General features: G+C 34.5%; 1 protein-coding gene across 1 annotated transcript; it reads right to left on the bottom strand.

Annotated features, from left to right (window-relative positions):
• Positions 1 to 1,210: 1,210 nt before the first annotated feature.
• Positions 1,211 to 21,771, bottom strand: LOC129220695 (GTP-binding protein GEM-like). The gene is made up of 4 exons (XM_054855125.1): positions 21,132 to 21,771; positions 11,828 to 11,919; positions 4,948 to 5,161; positions 1,211 to 1,482 (listed from the first exon to the last, which is right to left on the bottom strand). The coding sequence occupies exons 1-4, from the start codon at positions 21,769 to 21,771 to the stop codon at positions 1,211 to 1,213; spliced, it is 1,218 nt and encodes a 405-aa protein (XP_054711100.1).
• Positions 21,772 to 22,001: the final 230 nt, after the last annotated feature.

Below are 22,001 nucleotides of genomic sequence, written 5' to 3'. Positions count from 1 at the left end.
CGTTAAGTTTGATGCCCAAAAGTCGCTTAATTTTAAGGTTACTTTTTGATAGAGATGATCGTCGCTAAAAAAGACGAATGGGATTATCGACTTTTAAGCATTTTGCAGACAAGCGATATCAAGTTTTCCAGTTTACTGTATCGCTTGAGAACCGTCACCAGTTTGAGGGACTGTAACATTTTTATTATTTATTGTAGAGATACGCCCATTGGTCATATTATAAATCGACTTTGGACATTTCTGCGGTGGCCATAACTCATTTTTCGATTGTTTTTTGAGAAACGCCCATTCGTCTTTTTAGCGACTACAAGACTAATAAGCGAAAGCATATCATTTAATTCAACCCTTTATTTACAGGATTTTTCATCCGTCTTAGCTTCGTTTTCGCCTTTGTCTTTCGCAAATTTTCAAAAGGAAAGGAACTTGCTCTCTCATCCAATGATTGAATGAACTGCATAGAAATGAAGGGTCACGGGGAAGAATGATCGTAGTCCACCATGCACAAATTTTCTTCAGTGTGTTTTAAAGCTTGAAACCTCGAATCTTTTCTGAGTTAGCCTCGTTCTTCCCTGTTAAAACTCACTCACTATGATGATTCTTGCCTGAATAATATTCCTCTTAAATACGGTCTTTAACAATCTACGTGTTCCCATTGATTAACCAGAGTTTTTTAGAAAAATAGACTTTGATCGTTCTTCCCCGTAGCCCTTCAAATAGATTTGACGTCGAGCTTAAAAAGTTTGATTTCTGTATAAAAGATTAACGAACAATGATTGTTTTTGCAGCATCGTTGAAATTCAAAACAAACCCTCTCACAATTGGAGTACGCTGTTAAAACTGCAATGCATACGGCATCTTGTAGGTTGTATGGTTGTAGCACTAGGAGGCACAACACAAAAGGGTGGTATTTTGCCAACTTATGACAGTCTTAAGGGCGCCAGAGGGAGCCATATAGCCCTCATAGAGGTGCCATAGGTTGCCATACGGAACCAGCTGGCACCTTGAAAGATGCCATGGGGAGCCAAATGGCACTCCTAAAGGGGGGGGGGGGTTGATGGTGCTATAACAGTTCACTCTAAAAAGTGCCACATGCAACCTGTTAGTTTTAACAGAGTGTAGGGGAAAAAACCCATCCTATATGATATATATTTACACCGAGGTGACAGATATTCTATTGTACCTCTCAGGGCCAGTCTTAGGACGTTCTTATTTATAAAACATTGAGATTGTCACATGACCTAGCTTTGAGGTCGCATTTCTGTAACAGACGATCCATGAATCCACGAGCCTTGCAAGTTAATCGAAGAGTTGACCTGGTCAGGAAATTTGGAAGATTTGTTACCTCTTCTTCTTTGGTCTGTTGCTCTCTCTTTAGACGAACCTGAGTTACCACTCCAACTAAAAGCTCATCTACATTGTGGTGGAAGCCAACCGACGTTTCGATATACTTCACTTCCATTTTGTCTGCAAGGGACCTGCCTTCTGAAAAAGTAGGAACTACTTAAGAATGGACACGTCTAAAATGCTATAAAAGATGCTAAACTTTAAAATTCAGATCTCCTCTATCAGAGCCAAACTCTTGGTGCAAGGGTTCCTGGAGGATAAATAAAGTAAACACATAATTGAATTTTAAGAGTCACCTATGAATGCGACTTAATAAGAGGCAGTGAGAAGCAATGGATTTAAGTGGACATTTTCAAGTTTTGAGTACAACGTGTTTAAAGATAAGCTCCTAGGTAGGCTTTCATTGAAATTTGTTTTCTAAATCATGCTGTATAGCAGCAAATACCACGGTTACTAGTATCATCTCTTGCCCCAAGACAGAGGAGAGGTTCACTTACCATTTGTACTGGTTATCTCCAAATTTTTTACTTTGCCTCTTGCATCCCTTTGCTTCTCACTGCCTCATATGTTTTGTTACAAATTCTGAGGAAGATTAAAAAATTCTCTCAAGCGACATGTGAAAACTTGCTGGCGGATATCCGGTAAATTTTAGTGAAAATATTTTAAATACATAGTTAATGTTTACAGAAATGATTTTTTCGTGTTATCATTAATAACTAAGACAAATTTAGGAAAAAGTTATCTTGCAACTAATTTGTTAACTCTTTTTGCACACTTGATGCACCGAGAAGCAAAAGGATGAAATTGACACAAAAACTAATATTAAATTTAAAATTAAAAGAAAATACAGCCTCATATTAAAATGAAATTTTAAATAAATTCTATCATACATAAAATACACCGTCAGCTCATTTATTCCATCCGAGGACTTCAGTTTCGTGCTTTTTAGCACTCATCAGCCCGGAATAGGAAGTAACTGAGCTGGAGGCGAAAAACCTCTTAAAGGAGCCAAAAAAGCCAAACAAATTGGTACCTGATGAAGAATTAGTATTTGTATTCTATGTATTTCTGCCTTAGCCCTGGCTTAGGGCGGTAACTTACTGCAAATTCTATCATATGAAGGAAAAACTCGTTCTTTCGACTAGTATCAATATGTTAAATGTGCGATATTTTCACTGCCAAATATCTGAAAATTGCTAATTAAATTTTTAACTAATATATCCGGGAATGAAAGCCCTACAAAGGTGAGGCTGGGCTTAACGGAATCCTTAGCAAATTTCAATCTTATTCCGTGCTGGTGGGCCGTACGTTGGGCACCACAGGCTAAGAGAACTCTCGAGCATGTCACCTACAATTATAACGAGATAAATGGGTCAGTTTAGCGGACTCTACATGACCAGCTGGCTGTAGGTTCGGCAAACTTAGTAAGTAACACTTTCGATTAAATTAACTTTCAATAAATAAATAAATAAATAAACAAAAAATACTATAAAATAAAAATATAAATCGGTTTTTCCGTTTAAATAGCTAATTCTTTTGCGTCAGGGATTCATAATCCCCTTTGTTAGGGATTAAGAAAAAGATTTTGAGGAAAATGAGAGCGAATCTCAAAGCAACTGATGTATCTAACACCTCCTGCTACAAAACAGATTGGTGTTTATGTTACTATTTGCAGTAGTTATTTCCAAATGTTCATTTTTGGACGATTAAACTGCCGTCCTTCCTGGTGGTTGTGCAAAAAAAGTTGGATACCGATAATTTAATTTTCAGCACATAAGACAACGCTGCGAACTTCCTATATTACGTAGTTTTAGTCATGTAATAAACTTGACTCCATTTCATAGTTAATACATTTTCTTAGACAGGAAAAACTGTAGCCTCATAAAAGTAAAAATTTAATGTATTATAGAAAAAAAATGTTTGCGTTAAGTAATTCACGGTACTAAAAATTGCAACATTGCAATTTTAGGGTGATGCGAAAGTGAGAAATTTCTCCTTTGCGAATCGTGCTTGAAGCAGCAAAGAGAAAGAAAAAAGTGTGATCAACTGAGGAAATTTCATTATTAAAACGGAGAAAGTGGATTGTAAAATAATTCTTTTAGTATGAATAAGGTAATAATAATAAGAAAAAGAAATGTGCTGCTCTAAAAAGAAAGCACGCACACATGTTAGACAAAAGCATAGATTTAACATTCATACACATTTTTTCACAAGATTTTCGTCCACTGCGCATAATTGCATTGCGAATTGATAATAATTAATTTTCAAATGCTGGAAAATGTTTTGTATAGTATGTAATAGCAGCATGAATGAACTGCATATTCAAAACAAAGTTACGAGGGTTATTAATCAATATTATTATTATTTACTAAGCATTCAACGAACTGCTTATCCCTCTTATCTGACCACAGTTGATGTTCTTTTGGTTTTTGGACTCTGACTTCTACGAGTTCCACAGTCCGTCAGCTCCTGCACAATTCCTCTGGTCCTGGACCTCCGCTATCAGCACTGTCTACCGGACTCCATTCTTGGGCTTTGGCGTCCATGTACTACATAGAAACACACACACACACACACGCGCGCGCGCAAGAAGGTGGGACATGTTTGCGGAGGCTTGTTGTGTGCTGAATTCCGTTTGTGTCTGAAGAGGAATGTGTAAAGCCGAGAGGGTCGGGAATAAATCAAGCCGATTCATGGTGTCAAAATTCAAATTATTAATTATTTTTTGTTTTTGTGTTTCAGATTATTTAAATCTCTATTTTACAGGACTTATCATATTTAAAGCACTTCTTGCGCCCTACTTTAAACAAAATTTTCTGGATTAGTACATGGATATATTTTTAATACTTGAAACGGGTGACACAGGTAGGTCTAAAAGTAAATTCCTCTACATACGAAGCCCTAGCTGCCAATCCGCTGAACTAATCAAACCAAAAAATTACTAATTGCAGAGATAACTGCTAACTTATATGTATCAATTGTAAGGAGTGTCATTTTCTTGCATCGCAACAATATAGATATTAAGAAAAAAAAAACACTTTTGTGTAGAATCAGGCCCGGATCTAGAAATTGGGCCCCTGCAACAAAATCCGTAAGGCCCCTACCTAGAAGCCAACAGTGCATATTTGCATTGTTAATGAGTCTTAGTGCTAGTTTTTTTCAATTTCTTGGACCGCTGGGCCCCTAAAGGTCGTGTGCCCCCTACACTGCGGGGTCTTTGGGTACGCAGATCCGGGTCAGTGTAGAATAGTGAAAAAATGTTACAACGTTTAAACGCATAAATTTGCCGAGAACTAGATGTGCATTTCTGTGTTACCAGGAACCTCTTTTTCAATGCAAAAGGAGTGAGCTTATGGATGAAGAGCAGCTAGGCAGAAAAGCAATTTTAAACTTTCTGCTGTTCTGCCTCGTTGCTTTCGCCGTATGTCAACTCGTCCATAAGCTCACCTTTTTTGCGTTGAAAAATGGGTTCCCTGTAACCCCGAAACACGTGTCTAAAGTTCTCTGCAAATTTGCGCGGTTTAATGTTGTAATATTTTCTTTTAATACAGATATTTTTATAAATATTCAACACTCAAATGAAGGAGAAATAGTCATACATACCTTCAACCGAAACAATTCTTCCTCTAACCAAGTCTACTTTATTTGCAACCAGAATAAATACTTTCGTCGACAATGACGCCCCCTGCCTTCGTATTCTATCCTGAAGACCTCTCAATCTATTGAGCATGCGCAGAGCTGCGTGGAGACTTGACCGATCGGTGACAGAATAAATCAGTAAGAAAGCATCGTGCCTCATAAAAGTATATTTATCTACCTGTAAAACATAGACATTGAATAATATTTTTACTAAAATTAAGTGTCTTTGCTTATTTTGGAATTGTCCACAATAATAACTATAAAAAGTTCTAAATAAAAAGAAAAAATCAATTACGGTAACGGCGCCAGTAACGGACATGCTTAATACATCGCTCTCAGGTCAACTCAATTTTCTGAGCCTTTCAAAGTTTTTAGAATTTTAAAAATATTTTTTTCTCATACAACTACATCTCATCCAATGTTTATCTGCTTCTGGGTCCTCTGAATTAGTTAATTCTATTTTTATTTGCTCAATTTCGAAAAAACGTCCGACCCCCAGTAACAGATACCAAAAATTCTGATGATACCCTGCAATCGACAGGATGAGTAATAGAAAAAATTCCCTTTTTCTCTTCAAAATGTGCAAAAGTTCTTCTTTTTTTTTAGAACTAAAGCCTTATTTAACTCAAATGAACATGAAACACCGGCAGGCCTCTATTTTTTAAATCCAAACTTGAGTCAAAGGACTCAAAATGACTGTCTGTTACTGGAGCCGTTACCCTACTAAATTTCTGAACGGTAGTTTTTTTTTTTTTTCAATTTTTATTGTTTTTGTTTTAAGTAAGTTAATAACCACAAAATGAAAAAAAAAATGTAAAAAATGTTATTTTTTTATTTAAATCAAGAATTTTATTTTCACGCAGACGTGAAGATAAAACCGTCCGAGGACAGGACGGGAGTTTTTTACCAAGGGCCAACGCAGCAGAAAAGACTCCTTGGAGTAGATAGCTCTCTGCTTTTGTGATTTTGATCACTCATTTTTTACATTAAATTTAAAAATCATATTTTAAAACTGAAATTCTTAATGGATTTAAATTGCATCGAAAGGATATCCACGTTACCTATACATGTAGAACCATGAAATAACAAGCAATGAAAGAATTTTTGAGTTGTCACGTAGAATTACAAACAGTGCTTGTGGTGAGATGACTACTATACACAGAAGAACCTATATTAAGGGACACCTCCGAATAAGGGACACCTCTACTTAAGGGACATTTTTTCTGGTCCCAGTCCCTTTGAATAGGGACTTCCATGTATTTACCTCTAATTAAGGGACACTCTGTTTAAAAATGTCACAAAACAAAAAAAAAAAAAAAAAAAAAAAAAAGAGAAAAAAAAATGATGTACAAGCGCATAAGAAAAAGTGAACTTACTGGAATTCAAGTTTTACTTGAAAATTTGAATAGTTGAATTTCATTTAGCATGTATGAAACATTTTCAGCCTTTAATCATAAGTGTTAATAGTTAATGTTTATTGTGATAAAATAAACGGCATGCATCAATTCGTCCACCTCCGAATAAAGGACACCTCTATTTAAGGGACAAAATGTATGGTCCCCTTAGTGTCCTTTATTGACAGTTTTTACTGTATATATAAATAGAATTATAGACAATTAACGAATAAATACCTTTGTGCCGAAAATCAAATGGATCAATTGACCAACGTTTTGAAGCACAAAAATTGCAAATTACTGCAGACACGTGTTTCGGTGTTAAAAGGATCAATTTTTTGAATGCAAATAAGTGTGAGCTTCTGGATGAAAAGTCATCCATAAGCTCACACTTCCTGCACACACACAAAAAAGTGTTCCTTGTGACACCGAAACGCATGTCTGCAGTAATTTGATATTTTTGTGCTTCAGAACGTTGGTTAATTGATTCATTTACGATTATAGAAAATCTTTTAAGAAAAAAATAAATACATAATATATGATAGGAGGGGGGGGGGATCTCCCCCCATCTCCCTCCTAATGATAGAAGGGAGATGGGGGGGGGGAGCCTCCGAGCCCTCTGGACACCCCGTTGTATGCGCCACTGCTGCTAGCGAACAGATTTTCTTTAAAAATTAATGTATAAATTTTCCCCAACAGTAGTTTCTTAAATTTAATAAATATACCTTTGTGGGTAAAAAGTAAAATTAGAAATAACGTCAAAAAGCACAAATTGCAGATTACTGCATAAATTGTTATTTCTTATTTTAGTAGTTTCTTAGCTTAATATTACTGCGCACATTTTTTACTGCATAGATACTTTCTTTTTTGATAATTCAAATTGATGATGATTTCTATTGTGGTATACCTCAAATAATAACATTTATTAGTGTTTTTGTTTTGTATGTTAATTGGTATGAAACAAAATCTGAAAAGGTAACCAGAAATTTATGCAAAATTGTAGCTTCTAGAAGCAGCTTCGAAAAGTGAAAAAAAAATATTCAAAAAGAAAAAAATAATGAGTAAATAAAAATAAATAAATAAAAATGAAAAGTAAATAAATAAATTAACAAATAAATAAATAAAAATGAAAAGTAAATAAATAAATTTAAAAAAAAACTGTTTCAGAACCCGGATATAATCCTTGACTTCAAAAACTTATTTTTTTGAAAAATCATTTTTTTCTCTCTAATTTTCTCCAACCTTTTAATTCTCTACTCAACATCTATTGCAATTGCAAGTGTGCATTTAGGACTGACGGTTGCGAGAATAGAGCTCATGTAGGTTAAACGAGGACACGCTGTATATTACTGTACATTATAACTATCTATTATTACATAAATTTTAAATGCAATAAGTAAATACACTGCTCCAAAAAAATAGGGGAGCACATGGGTTTAACAAAATTGAGAAAAACATTATTCCGAAAACTAATTTCCAATAAAGCCTCCATGTTTTCAGGAAACATGAGAATAAAACGTAAAATTCAGAAGCAAAACAACGTTTCTGTCGTCGAAAAGCAGAAGAAGGATACAAGTGCAGAAATCGTTATTTAACAGAAGCTCATTTTTTCCCTGTCTGAGCGGTAAAATTCAACCGTTCATTGTTTTTACTTCCTTTCGCAAAAAAGGAAGTATTGTATTCGCGGAAAAATTTTCACTCAAAAAATAGACTTTAATTTCCATTTTACTCACCCCCGAATGAATATTGAGTTTTTTTTTCGACTTGACCAGACGTGGATAAGTGCCTAAGAATGTATAGACAAGCGAAATATCCGTAATAACCATTTCCGAGTTAATTACAACGAATTTTCTCGTGACGTCTGTATGTGCGGATGTGTGTATGTGCGGATGTGTGTATGTGCGGATGTGTGCATGTGCGGATGTGCGTATGTATGTCGCATAACTCAAAACGGTAAGTCCTAGAAAGTTGAAATTTGGTACGTAGACTCCTAGTGGGGTTTAGTTGTGCACCTCCCTTTTTGGTTGCATTTAGGTGTTTCTAAAGGGGTCTCTTGCCCCTTTTTGGGGGGAAATCACTGTTAATTTTGATGTAAACTCAAGTAGTGTTATAATTTTCCGGACACTGGCGATATATCACCATTTTGGTCGCCAAGTTTGGTTCTCCAACTTGGCGATAAATTTGGCGTTTTTTACTTTTTAAACTGTTTCAATTTGGCCACTGTTGGTGATATTTAGAGAGTAAACTGTTGAATCACATTAAAATTGCCAGTAATGGGGAAATGACATTAAATTGGAGTAAAAGGAAGTCATGTGATGCACACATCAGCTCGTTTTGATTGGAAAATGCCATGACACTGTAATTTACCGGATTCCATGGCTTGATGTTTTGTTAGAGGACTGAAATTCGGGCAAACACAAAGAACTAGCAAACGATGTTGGAGAGGCATAATTTTATGCTCGTTTCACTGTTCTAGAGGAGTAAAGTTCCCAGTTAATTGTTTTCTGCTTCTTTTTCACTGTATTGCATCTTAATACACGTGAATACTCCATTTTATGCCTTTGCAAGGCTACTTCACAACGGTTTCTTCACTTTTGTGTGATTGTTGCACTGCTCCGCTAATTGTGTTGAGCAGTGTATAATGTTAAGCTTTTGGAATTTGCGAAAAGAATAAAAATTTTAAGGATATTTTCTTTCCTTCTAGAAATAATAATAGCTTGTGTGATATGAAATCACTCTTTTTTTTATTTCTAAACTTTAGTTTCAGATTTGATGTCTCCCTGCTGTGGTTTGGATCAGTGCCCCTTGTACACCAAACCTTAATCAGGCTTTGACAGAGACCACAAAAGCACTGGCATGTTCCCTTAACCCAGAAGCTTAAGTATTTCTTCTCACGGTAAACTAGCTGAATAAATAAATAAACACCCAAATTAAACGGAAAAAACTTCTTTTTCTAATATAAAAACTCCCTAAGTGTAATTTATGCTCGAAAATCTCCTGTTGTAAGAGTGCGCTATAACAAGAGAAGTGCTAAGAAAATATTACAGCCTAAAAATTAATAATACTCAAACACCAAAACACAAGCAGCAAAGCACGTTCCAGATATTGATCAATTTCGCGTTGACGTCATTGGAAGAAATAATCGTATTTTTAAGTTACGAAAATGTGCACATCAGAGGGCTTTAATTTAGTCTCGCTACTTCTCCGATTATGTTAGTACCAAGTTATATAGATGTGAATTGTTTTACCATTCAGAGGTTAATAAACTAAGTCTCGAATGAAAAATCAGTATACGCTAGTAATTTTTACGAAAGTAAATTTGTGACTGCTCTCCAATATAGTGTAGCCTTTTCTGCAAGACATTTTCGAAGTTATTCTATGAAAGACCGTTAGTGCGGTTTGTGAAAAATATGCTACTCTATATTACTGCAGCATAATACATACCTTACTAAAATACGATATGATTGCATTTACATTAGTAACATTTTGTATTACTACAGAATAATTTCTTTGCAAAAACATGGTGAAATTGCGCTTACTTTTGTGATAGATTCTGTATTATTGCATAACACTGTCGAATGAGGTGGGAGAGGGGGGTGGTCAACACTCCCAAAGGGCTTGGTTTAAAAATGTATGCAGTCAATCCTTTTACGGTAGTTTATGTATAAGTACTGTTAGGACCAAAACCCTTTCCCAAAAGGTAACTTCTGACTACTCTAGTGTTATAACAGAATAACACTCTCAAAAATATAATGTGATTGTATTTGTTTATGGGATATAACATAGCAATGGAGAGTAATGCTTTTCTAAAAAATATGACGTAACTGCTGTTACATTTGTAGCATTCTATATTATTCTAGAATAATAACTTACTGAAAAGTTGATGCAATTGCATCTACAGTTTAAACAATCTATATGACTGCAGAATAACTGCTTAAAAATATAATACGATGGCATTAACATTTGTAACCTTTCATACTTCTGCAGACCTTCCAAATAAAATGATTTGATTGCATTTTGTTTTGGGATATTTTATATTACTGCCAAATAATACTTTTCTGAAATAGATGATGCAATCGTATCTACAGTTTAAACATCCTATATGGATGCAGAATAACTTCCTAAAAATATATCGTGATTGCATTAATTTTTGGAATATTCGGTATTGCTGCAGAATAATGCCTGACTAAAAAATGATGTTGGTTGCATTTACATTTGCAATATTCTGTACTTTTGCAGACCTTCCAAATAAAATGATGTGATTGCATTTACATTTTGCGGTGTTCTTTATTACTGCAGAATAATACCGTTCTAAAAAGGATGATGTGATTGTATTTACATTTTTTAAGGATTCTTATATTACTGCAGAATAATACCTTTCTAAAAAATGATGTGTTTGTATTTACATTTTTTGAGGTGTTCTATATTGTTGCAGAATATATATATATAAAACCGCTCTGAAAAGGATGATGTGTTTGTATTTACATTTTTTGAGGTGTTCTATATTGCTGCAGAGTAAAACCTTTCCAAAAAGGATGATGCCATTGTATTTACATTTTTTTGAGGTGTTCTATATTGCTGCAGAATAATCTATATAAATAAAACAAAGAATATATATGTATGTGTGTTTATATGTTCCCTATACAAATCCACAGTTTACGTCGGATCGCGACCAAGTTTGGCAGGGAGGTACCCGTGAAAGAACGTAGGGGGATTTTCAATCGCCAAAAAAGTACCGAACCGTTCGAATTGTAATTTTAGGACCCGAAAATGACTCTTTCTACCCGAAATAATTATCCGATTTCTTTGATTCAGGTCCCATTCGAAAGTCCGTGAAAAACACCCATAGTGTTTATTCATTTCCTTCGAATTGAAAAAAAAAAGGCTGTAAAATCACCGGGAAAAAATTTTTAAAAGCGTTATTAAGTCTAATGGAACAGAAATTTTATATCGGGGAAAATTATCGTTTGCGCGATTTCATTTTAAATTAACGTGAATAAAGTTTCAGAAGGTTGCCACTTTTTTTTTCGACTACGAAGAAATAAAATTTTATTTTTGTTTTGAGATAAAAAATTTCTCCTTTTGATTATTATTTGGCGATTTATCTTCTTTCTTTCTTTCTTTTTTGCACTGCCGGCAGAAGATAATCAAGAAAGTTTAATTTGTTCGAGAATTTTTGATTTGACGTTTTCTTTCTTTAACAATGATTGTTCGGACGGGAAATTTTACAGTTTTTTTCCTCTCTAGCTGAAGCCTGATTGTTGAACATGCGTCACTTGACATAACTTTTATTTTCGAGGTAGATCGTGCAAAGCCGGGCAATGCAGCTAATATATTTCTAAAAAGATGATGTGATTGTATTTACATTTTTGCGGTGGGGGGGGGGGGGGGGTTCTATATTACTGCAGAATAAAACCTTTCTAAAAAAAATATGATGAGAATTGTCCTACCTCTCCTTTAGAGTCTGCTGAATCTTCACAAACCACCTCCGTCTCTTCCCCATCCACCAGCAAGGAAATAAGTTTTTCTCGACTACTGCCATCTTTAAAGAAAAAGAGAAATAACTTGAGTCGGGAAGTCAAGAAAAAGAAAAAAAAAAAAAAAGCTTTTTTGAAACGCTACGACAACTTTTATTTCTGAACTGAATAAAGTTATCAAGTTTAAAGAAAGAGTGAAATTCTATTCCCTCCTCTTTCTTTCCCTTCGCAAATCATGTTTCTTAACCCTTTAAAGAGCCATCCGTTTCCAAGAAAAGTACATTCGAAACTGTTCTTGGATGATTTGCATAATAAAAGAAAATGCTTTTATTATTTTAAAACATTTACACCAAGCCTTCCTGGTTGCTTTTCTTTTCTAAAATGTATGATCTGCTGCTTTTCATTTAAAGCAACGTTGGAAAAATAATGATTTTCATTGCCCATTTCTTTTTAATGGACCAATGCACGGGAAAACGGCCATCTTCTCTGGCACGTGACAACTAATATATTTTATTATTAAAACTAATACTTTAACAAGAAGTTTCGCCCAGAACAAAACGAGCCTACTTTCCACTACTACCAACATCCACTTTATAACTTCTGTTGCTAATGTTAACATTTTTTGAACTGTTTACAATTTAACGAAAAATTGTTCAAGTTAAAAAGATCTTTTCTGTACATCTTCTTTATCAAGACCTTTTTTGAACAGAGTTTGTTTGAAGCAAATCTACATTTGAGTTCGGAATTAATATTTGCTTTAAATTTCCCCGTAGACGCTATTTTTCAGTTTGTTTAACTGTTCAAGATTTAACGAAAAATCATTCAAATCAAAAAAATCTTTTCTTCATATGTTCTTTATCAATATCTTTTCCCGAAAAAATTTGTTAGAAGCAAATTCTCCCTTAAGTGCGGGATTTACATCTGTCTTAAAATTCCTCGTAGGCCATGATAAGTTTTCTGAATTGTTCAAAACTGAACAAAAAATTGTTCAAATCAAAAAATGAAATATGGGAACGAGGTGCCCTCGCTGAGATCTTTCGAACAAAAAGATCTTGTTCGAATTGGACTATAACCCAAAAGTTATTGGGGGAAGGGGATACAGAAACTTTCTGTCCGTCTCAAAACCCAACTTTCCAACTTTTATGTTTTTGATTATTTTATTTATTTTTGACTTTTTTCTTGCGATATTTTTAAGATGCACTAAGACGACTTTCATATCTTCATCCATTTTCTTTCTTTAACGGAAAAGTAGGCTGAAAAGGTAGTGAACAAAACTTTATTCCTTTAGACATCACAAACGTGTGTATGATTTCTTAAGAACACATAAATATTTTTTTAACTAACATCTAAAATTAAAATTTAAAAGTGAAATATATTAACTGTCACGTGCTTGACAAAATGGCGGCTTTTCCGTGGAATAGCATCTAAGGAGTTATAAAGATGGGGGGGGGGGGGGGGGGCTCTAACTGGCAAGCTTCGTATGTACGTGGATCGTATGCTTGAAAATGGCAGTGTATCGTTGAATAATTACCTTTGTGCTGGAAAATAAAATAAGAAACAACACCGTATAAAAGCACAAAATTAAATAGTTGCTTCATGTGTTTTGGGCTTACAAGGAACCCGTGCTGTCGGGTGTCTTTTCATCCATAAGCTCACCCTCCTTGCATTGAAAAAGGGGTTCCTTGAAACCCCGAATCATGTGCTTGCTGTAATCTGCAATTTTGTGTCTTTGTACGTTGTTATTTCTTATTTCAGCAATGCATCGGTTTCCTATTAAAACCAGACTTAAATTAGTCAGAAAATAGATTCCTTCCCGACTATTAATCGGGATTTTTTATGGTTTTTGTGCGATCGCTAAAATGTAACATCAGGTCCGCCATTTAAGGGGTCAGAAGGCGCGCAATCGTGCCTCCTCAGTTTTGAGAAATTAATGTATTTATACAGGGTGTTCCTTTTACACCTGAAAGACCTTTATTTTCGCAACCGTTAGTCCCTAGATGTATACTTCCAATTGCAATAATGTTCAAAATCTGATGCAGAGTTGAGATATTGAAGTTTGAAGTAAAAATAAAAATGAGTCAAAAAATACGAAATTTAACTTTTTATACGGACCTTAGGTCCCCTAACTAATGTTTAGAGAAATAATCTCCATTGAAAACTATTACTGACACAAAAAACTTGACACTTGTGCGACAAAAACTCAAGGAGATGTTCCAATTCAAAGTTTTAAGGGATTATACAGAAGATGAGATTGGAATTTATCGCCCTTTCAGAAGGATGACAGGATGTCAAAGTAAGAAAAACAACGTATTTATATTTTTTCATTGCTATTAAAAAAAAAAAAATGCAAATGTTATGCCGTGATACGCAAAGACATACTGCAAAACCTCGAGCAATTTGAAAAAACCGCACTCTATGCACACATAATTTTAAGCACTTAGTTAACCGCTATATTTCCCCCCAAAAGGTGTTACTGACAGCGAGTAAAATGTGGTGTAAGTCACAAAACGTTGCATTTTATATTTCGGTGAATATTGGTCGTACTAATTTCAAACTTTTTGTGTTGGAATAATTTTTCAGTGGAGATTATTTCCCTAAATATAATGTTAAGGATCCGGTGCAACTTCAAACTTTCTTTAAATGACGACACAGTTCTTGAGGAGAGCACAGGAGATTTATTTACAGCTATGTACAGGAAATGAAGTTACAACTTCTAAATCAATCATCAGCAACTAAGCAAATATTAATTAACACAGTAAACTTAACTGTAGCACACGTATTAACATCCGAATACGCAAAAAATACAGCGCAAATGCTTCAAAATAAACAGAGCAACGGCTCAGGCGAAACTCAGACAGTTAAAAAGCAAAACTAACTCTCCCTCATTCACAAGAAACCCGACGTTTTATACCTAGTAAAGAAAGATCCAGAAAATCCTACAATGTTCTACCAATTTCTCAAATTTTCTTTTTATTCCATTCACTAATCTTATCATTCAGAAATGGGGAGACTGTATACTTCATTCTAATGTAAGGGGATTGTATATCCATCACGAGAAACTATTTACTGGTGACGTTACTAAGACAATTTTCGAGGAAAGGTAATGGAATAAACGCCAAATTTAGCTAGATTACAACAAATTAATCATAAAAATAATTACTATTTACAGAATTTGTAACAATAAGTTAGGGGACCAGGGCCCATATAAAAAAATAAATTTTGTATTTTTTGGCTTATTTTTATTTTCACTTCAAGCTTTCAATATCTTAACTCTGTATCTGATTTTGAACATTTTTGCAATTGGAAGTATACATCTAGGATTAACGGTTGCGAAAATAAAGTCTTGCAGGTTAAAACAGAACATCCTGCATATACGTGGGTGTGGTTTCTGTTGTTTCTAGATGTACTTGCAACGAGTAAATGCCCTTTGAACTTCTCCCCCAGCAAGAAAATCCCGAAATAAAGGGCGCTGTATAACCTATTAAAATATGTTTTGCTAAAATTGGGAATTTACAACAGTATTAATTGTATCGTAGTATGGTAGCGAATATGCGAGTGCTTAACTCATGGCAAAAAAAAAAAAAATCTATGTGTGATTAAGAATATTCTGAACTAATGAGAACCTTCGAAAAATTAAATAATTAAAAAATAACGAATAGGTATTTTAAAATTTGCAGAGATGATACTATGAGATAATAAAGAAATGAATGAATATGGGGAACATATTTTCATGTTTATTACGATTTGCTGATGAGCTATACTTTTTTAGATCTCAATAATCCATATTAATCTTTATGATGTTCTTTGATTTATACTTTATTTCAAATTCAAAAACGCTTGATGGACGTAAAATTTTCATATAATATGACAGTTGGAGTTTTCTTAACTAGATGAATAATTATTTTATTGAATCCTTTTTGGAAGCAATCGAACGCAAATCCATTATGGAACACAAAACTCAGAAGAAACATGCTATTTACGTTCCTTCCGTTCATAGCATAATTTATGTTTCCTGCCAATAAGAATGAAATTAATGTGCTGCCATTTAGTTACATTTATCAAAAACAAGGACGGGAATAGCTGCCTACGAGAATAAAACCAAATAAAGCAAAACCATCTTAGAGTACAGGTTCATTAGACTCATTCTCCCAAGGGGGCCGTAGACCAGTGGGCGGGAAACCATTTGAATGAGATTAGATCCGTAAAGTGGCTTTGAAAACAAATCGATTTTGAGCTGACTTTTGAAAACAAGTTATTTTTATCAGCGGAATTTCTTATTTCTTATGCTGATCACATAAATAAGCACTTTAAACACCAGTAAAGTCACGTGACCTACTCCAGTCGCGTGCCTCTGGGTTGTCACGATTGGGTAAATCATCTATATTTGGAAAAAAATCATCGTGTCTGTTGTAGAGTTTCGTTTTCAATAGAAATTTTTTTTCCTAGCTATTAGATTAATAATGCTCCCCCTAAAGAATCTTCAGATTTTAGTCTAAAACGACTAGAACATCATGCTGAACCTCCTGCATAAAATCTGTCACGCTCGAGTATTTCAATATACAGTAGCGTCCCGAAAATCCGAGGTAATTGGGGCTCGCCCCACCTCGGATTACTGAAAAACTCGGATTATCCGAAAAATTCTTTGGACTACATAAGGACATGCGCTGTTTACTTCCTTACGCTATGAAAAGAAATATTGTCTCCTCTAAAAATTTATCACTGAAATATCAACATAAATTTAAGTTTTCATTAACTCTAAATAAGTTTTGATTAGTTTTTTTTTCTTGATGTCTGCACTACTTGTGTGTAAACATGCAGGAAACCAAAAACTGCGCTTTGATCGTCCTCGAATAAGTTTTGATGAGTTTTGTCATGATATTTGTTGCTGTGTGTGAGCGTACGTATGTACCTCACATAATACAAAAACGTTAGTCATAAAATGATAAAATTTCATCTATGCGCTTCGTACAGCGTCAAGTTTTGCACTTTCCTTATAAATTGCAATTCGATATTCCAAAAGAGCTGTTTGTTCGTTCTTTGGGGCAAAACAATGTTTTAATTAAAAGTTATTTTTTGTATCAACTTACTTTCTACTTTCTCCAAGGCATTTCTTAATCCATCTCTAATAGTCAAAGAATATTTCATGTCACTTTGCATGCGTTATTGACATAAACCTTTTAATTTCATTACCTTATCGTATATTGTTAGGGAAGTTCTACATAGCAAAATATTTTAATTTTCAGAATAAAACATTTTTTGTCTATAAAATGTATACCTTAAAAATATTAACGATGGCTATCCCCACCACGCAAGTCAGCTGATGAACATATTTTTGTTATCAGAAACACGTTGGAGCATCTAAACTATCGATATCGAATGTTTCTTTGAAGTACAAAAGTGTCTAAACGACACACCCTGTTTATTTTCATTGCAAATTTGAGTTAATCAACGTAGGTTTTACAGATGCATTTCCGTCTCCGCATTTTCACATTTTTTTTTGTCTCCTCTCATTCTCACTCTTTCTGATTCTTTGTCTCTCAACGTTAACAAAAAGAGGGAAACAAATAGAAAATAAGAGACCACCATTGTAAATGTCTCACACCTATATTGGATAGGACAAATACTACATAAATAAAATATGATGAGAAAAGGAAATGGAATACGAGAGTGGATCAATCAGCTTTTGTGCAGGCTGATTTTAGCGTTTTTATGTAAAACGTTTGACACAAGCAATCACTTTAATGATTTTCCTACATATTTTTAGTGCTGTTTATCGTGCGCGGTTACCACACCTTTCTAGTTACTTGAATTATTCTTTGCAATTTTGAAAGTACTTTTCGATTCTTTCCTTAAACAAAGCACCATGACTCTTTTAGCCTGCTTTTATTTTCAGGCCGTTTCAGAAGTTTTTAGATACTAGCTTTTTCCTTTGGTTTTCAAAATTTTCCCATTACCAGTTTTCAGTTGCTTCCGCTTTGACATAATTCCTCCCCCTTCCTTAAATAAAGAGTTTTGGGGCCGGTGAGAATCTAGTTGTTAAGGCGTTGGATTTGTGATTGAAGGATGGCAGCTTAGATGCACGACACCATAAAAGACCCACCATGTTTATGCGGAGTAGGTGCTCATTAAATCAGTACACCTGAAGGTCATGCGCTAAGTCTAAGTCTTCTGTGTTAAGTTTATCATGGGTATCGGTTGAAACACTCTAGAGCAGAGGTTCTTAAACTTTTTATTCGCTCCAACCTTTGAAGAATTAGCATTTTCTCACGACACCCTAGCCTATCTGTTATATTATATACATTAATACCATGGACATTTTGCAGCACCCCTCGCCTCTACCTGTGGTACCCCAATGTGCCACGGCACCCGCTTTGAGAACTCCTGCTCTAGAGGACAGGTCAACCTATCCATATTCCTAATGGTTTCAAGAGAGCTTTGGATCCGGTCTACATTGAAGTACTTGAAAAAAAGTTGAAACAGCTGCTGTTTTCTTTTATTTAGATAAAAAAGACTCATCAATTTCTGTAAATTTAGTTTATTTTGTTTTTTTTTTTTTCGAATTGTTGCGCTTTTTATTTTAGCATGTTTTCGAACCATTTGGTTCTTTCTGTTTTCAAGAGTAAGTCGACTATCAATTTTCTCTATTTATTCCTGCAGACATTCATATGATTTGCTGCTAGTCTTCGCCTTCCTGTGCACATTCTTCTTGAATTGAAGAAATAGTTTCTTGTAACTTCAAAGCACTTGAACCTCTCCCCTGTACATATGCGAAGTCTACATTCGTCTCAAAGGTCAGTATTAGATATTTGTTATTTATCTCGGTTAAGTTCGAAACATATAAGTATGACTTTGTTTGTAGTTAAATAAATAACAAATAGACGAAAGTGGAATCGAGGACATTGGGAGATTCCCCTTAGTGAGCTTGGTAGCACAAATATCACTTCCTTCTCACTACGCTATAAGATTGCGTGCTTGTTTTCTTTTGAGATTAACTTTAATAGAGGAACAGGTGTGTTTAATGTTGTCTTTTTCAGGGGGGACGATGTGTGAACGCAACTGCAATCATCTTGACGATGAAATGTTTTATCTATCAAATTCTGAAAGTAGGGAAACATGGGGCAAAGTGAAATAGCGGGGAAAAATGAAAAGGTGAAACATCTACTCTGCGTTTAGCGCCACTTATCTAGTAATAATTTAACAATGTAGTAGCACATGTAGTCTATTCCAGTTACTCTCATTGTAATATTTGTTGTAAGGCAAAAATTATTTTTGATACTAAAAAATTATAAAGTTCTTGTTGTTAACATTTTAAATATTAATTGAGACCTTCTAATATGCAGTGCAATATTTATTTAGTCAATATTAAGCTTATTATTAATTTAAATATTTTACTCAAGTTGTCGAGTACATGCGGGGCAAAGTGGATGGAGCAAAAAGAAAGAGCTAATTTCGTTTACTCACTCAATCATTTACTAAAACGTTTACGTATTCAATTATTATTTCATTCATTTACATTCCTTCATTTATTAATTCACTTATTTATTCATTCATTCACTTATTTTCTTAGTCATTGAATCTTTTACTCACTCATTTATTTCCCTTCATATATTAATTAATTAATTAAATTATTCGTTTATTGTTCCATTATCTTTTCAATTTTTCATTCAAAATTTTATTTACATATTCATTTGTTCAAAAATACTTTTTATAGTAAAAAAGAGAATATTTCATTAGAAAAATATTCCATTTTTCACTTTGCCCCACGGAAAAAAAAACCACTTTTTTTGAAGGCTTAAAATTATTGCCAAAAATTAAAAATAATGTTTCAATGAAAGTTTTGTCATAAAATACAATGTTCTTTCTTTTTGTACTGTAATTTTCGAAACAAATTTCCAATTTGTTCATTTTGAAAAAGCTCAATCATCTTAGCCATTTCACTTTGCAACACATTCCCCTACTTGAAGAAGGTGTGCTTTATTCTTCTGCTATTAACTTTAAATCAAGGCAATAAAACTCAATGCAGCATATGTCTACAGTGGCATGTTTAAAATTGAGCGATGTTGCTTTTTGGCGTTCAACTTTTAATCACGAAAAATTTCGATTCGATTTTTAAAACAGTTTTTTTTTTTAAGTTAGTAGTTCGGGGCAAACCCATTTATTACTTTTTTTGAATTGTTAAAAGTGATTTACTTAATTGTAAAAATCAAGATTCCTTAGATTTTTGTTAATTCCGAAAGCTATGTGTTAGAAAATAGACATTTGCTTTACAAAAGAAGTATTAATAATGAGACTCTGATCGAATAAACTACAGTCGGACCTCCATATATCGAAGTAGCAAATTGCCGGAGAAAAATTCGATATATAGAAATTTCGATATACAGAAACAATTTTATTTTATCCTAAAAATCTCCTAAAACATTAAAATTAAAGCTAATTTTCGTGTATGAATCCTAATTTCTAATTTATACGAGCATCGGATTAAATGAAAGTTAATAATTAAAAAAATAACATAAATTACATTTTTGCGCCATCATACATCTTCATTCTTCGGCAATTCAACTTGATCCGCAACATTAGGGGATTTTCGTTTTGACAAATCGAGAGAAAAGTAAAAAATTAATCTACTTAACTTGAATGATTTTTACTGCAGCTAAAACGACTAGAAACGATAATCAACAGACAAAAGGGATGACTTGAAACTGATTTTATAATGTTACTGGTTACAACTAAGATATTTGAAATAAACTTGAGGGGATTTAAGAATTCTAGAACAAAACAACAACCTATCTACACACCCTTCAACCTTATGAGATTCCTTATGAGTTTCGTAGCAACCTTTAGTGAACATAATTTTCTCCCCTAACCTTTATTTTTCATGAGACAAACAATCTAAAGAGGAAAAAAATCTACAAATGTCTCAAAAAAAAAAAAAAAAAAATCGATCTATAGAGATTTTTTCGATATATAGAAACAATTTTTCTATGTAATGAACATAGAAATTTTCTGGGATTTCGATACATAGAAAATTTTGATATGTGGAAGTTCGATATATGGAGGTTCGACTGTATTCGATTTCGACTTTCTTTGATGGCTTTTTCTTAGTTCGGGCAGAGCTTGCACGGTTCCAGAGGGGCAATACTAGGAACAAATTTCAAAACTTTTGAGACAATTAAAAATAGCAAATTATGAGAAAGAATAAAATTCTATTCCAAAACTCTGTTAAAAAGGATTTTCCGTACTGCATAATGGGGATAACTAATATTAAATTTCAACATACCCCTTGGTGTATCTTCTCCGTTCGCTGTCAGGCATTCTGAGGTTGCAAACTGGGCTATCAGGGAGCTTTTACCCACTCCGGACGATCCAAGCAACAAAGCAGACACTCTGGCGGGAGGCGGACATGAATCTGTCGACGGCAAACGATCCCTGAAGCAGCTGTCTATGGCATCAACACCAGAACTGTTAGAATCATCGGACGTTATACTTGGGCTGCGAGCCCTCAGCAAGTCGCCAAGATTCACCACACCTCTCGAAGTCACACTGAAGCTGCGCAAGCGTTGATAATCCCCACTTACTTCTTCCACAACAATTTTCGATTCCTCGTGCAGAGATCCTCTTCGGAAGGGCACTGGGGACAGCTGGGGCGCCCCCATACGGGGTGATGCATTCAAGGACCTGGGCCCCCCATAACTGAACCGACGAGCGCGTGGTGGCCTACGAGTTGGTGTCGCAGGATGTGAAGTTCGACGAGTAGCAGGGCTGGACGAACAATTACGTCTCCTATATTCTCGCAGGTCTGGAACACTGAATGCAAAAGCGGGGCTTGGTGGAGGACTTCGACAACCTGCTGCTGTGCAGGGCGCAGGGTCAGAGTGTCTTTTGGGGCTATCGGGGTTTAATGGTTCGTCTTGTTCCATTCGATACTTTGTGATTTAAAATGAATCAGCACAGGTATAGTGCGCTTCGTACTTTTTAAGGGTAAAAAATCTTCTGGAACATATTGTATGAAAAGGAATTCAAACAAGTAATTCTTTTGTTGTTTTTCTAACGCTGATGCTGCTGAACATTTATACTTTTAAAATTTTCACCATTTTTTCACGTATAAAGTTTCATGTTCTGTTTCTGTAGAGACCATAAATAGCACATC

Source organism: Uloborus diversus, chromosome 4 (genome assembly GCF_026930045.1).
Source record: "Uloborus diversus isolate 005 chromosome 4, Udiv.v.3.1, whole genome shotgun sequence".
NCBI lineage: Eukaryota > Metazoa > Arthropoda > Arachnida > Araneae > Uloboridae > Uloborus > Uloborus diversus.
Note: the sequence above shows the minus strand (reverse complement) of the source record. Positions and strands in the feature narration are given on the sequence as shown.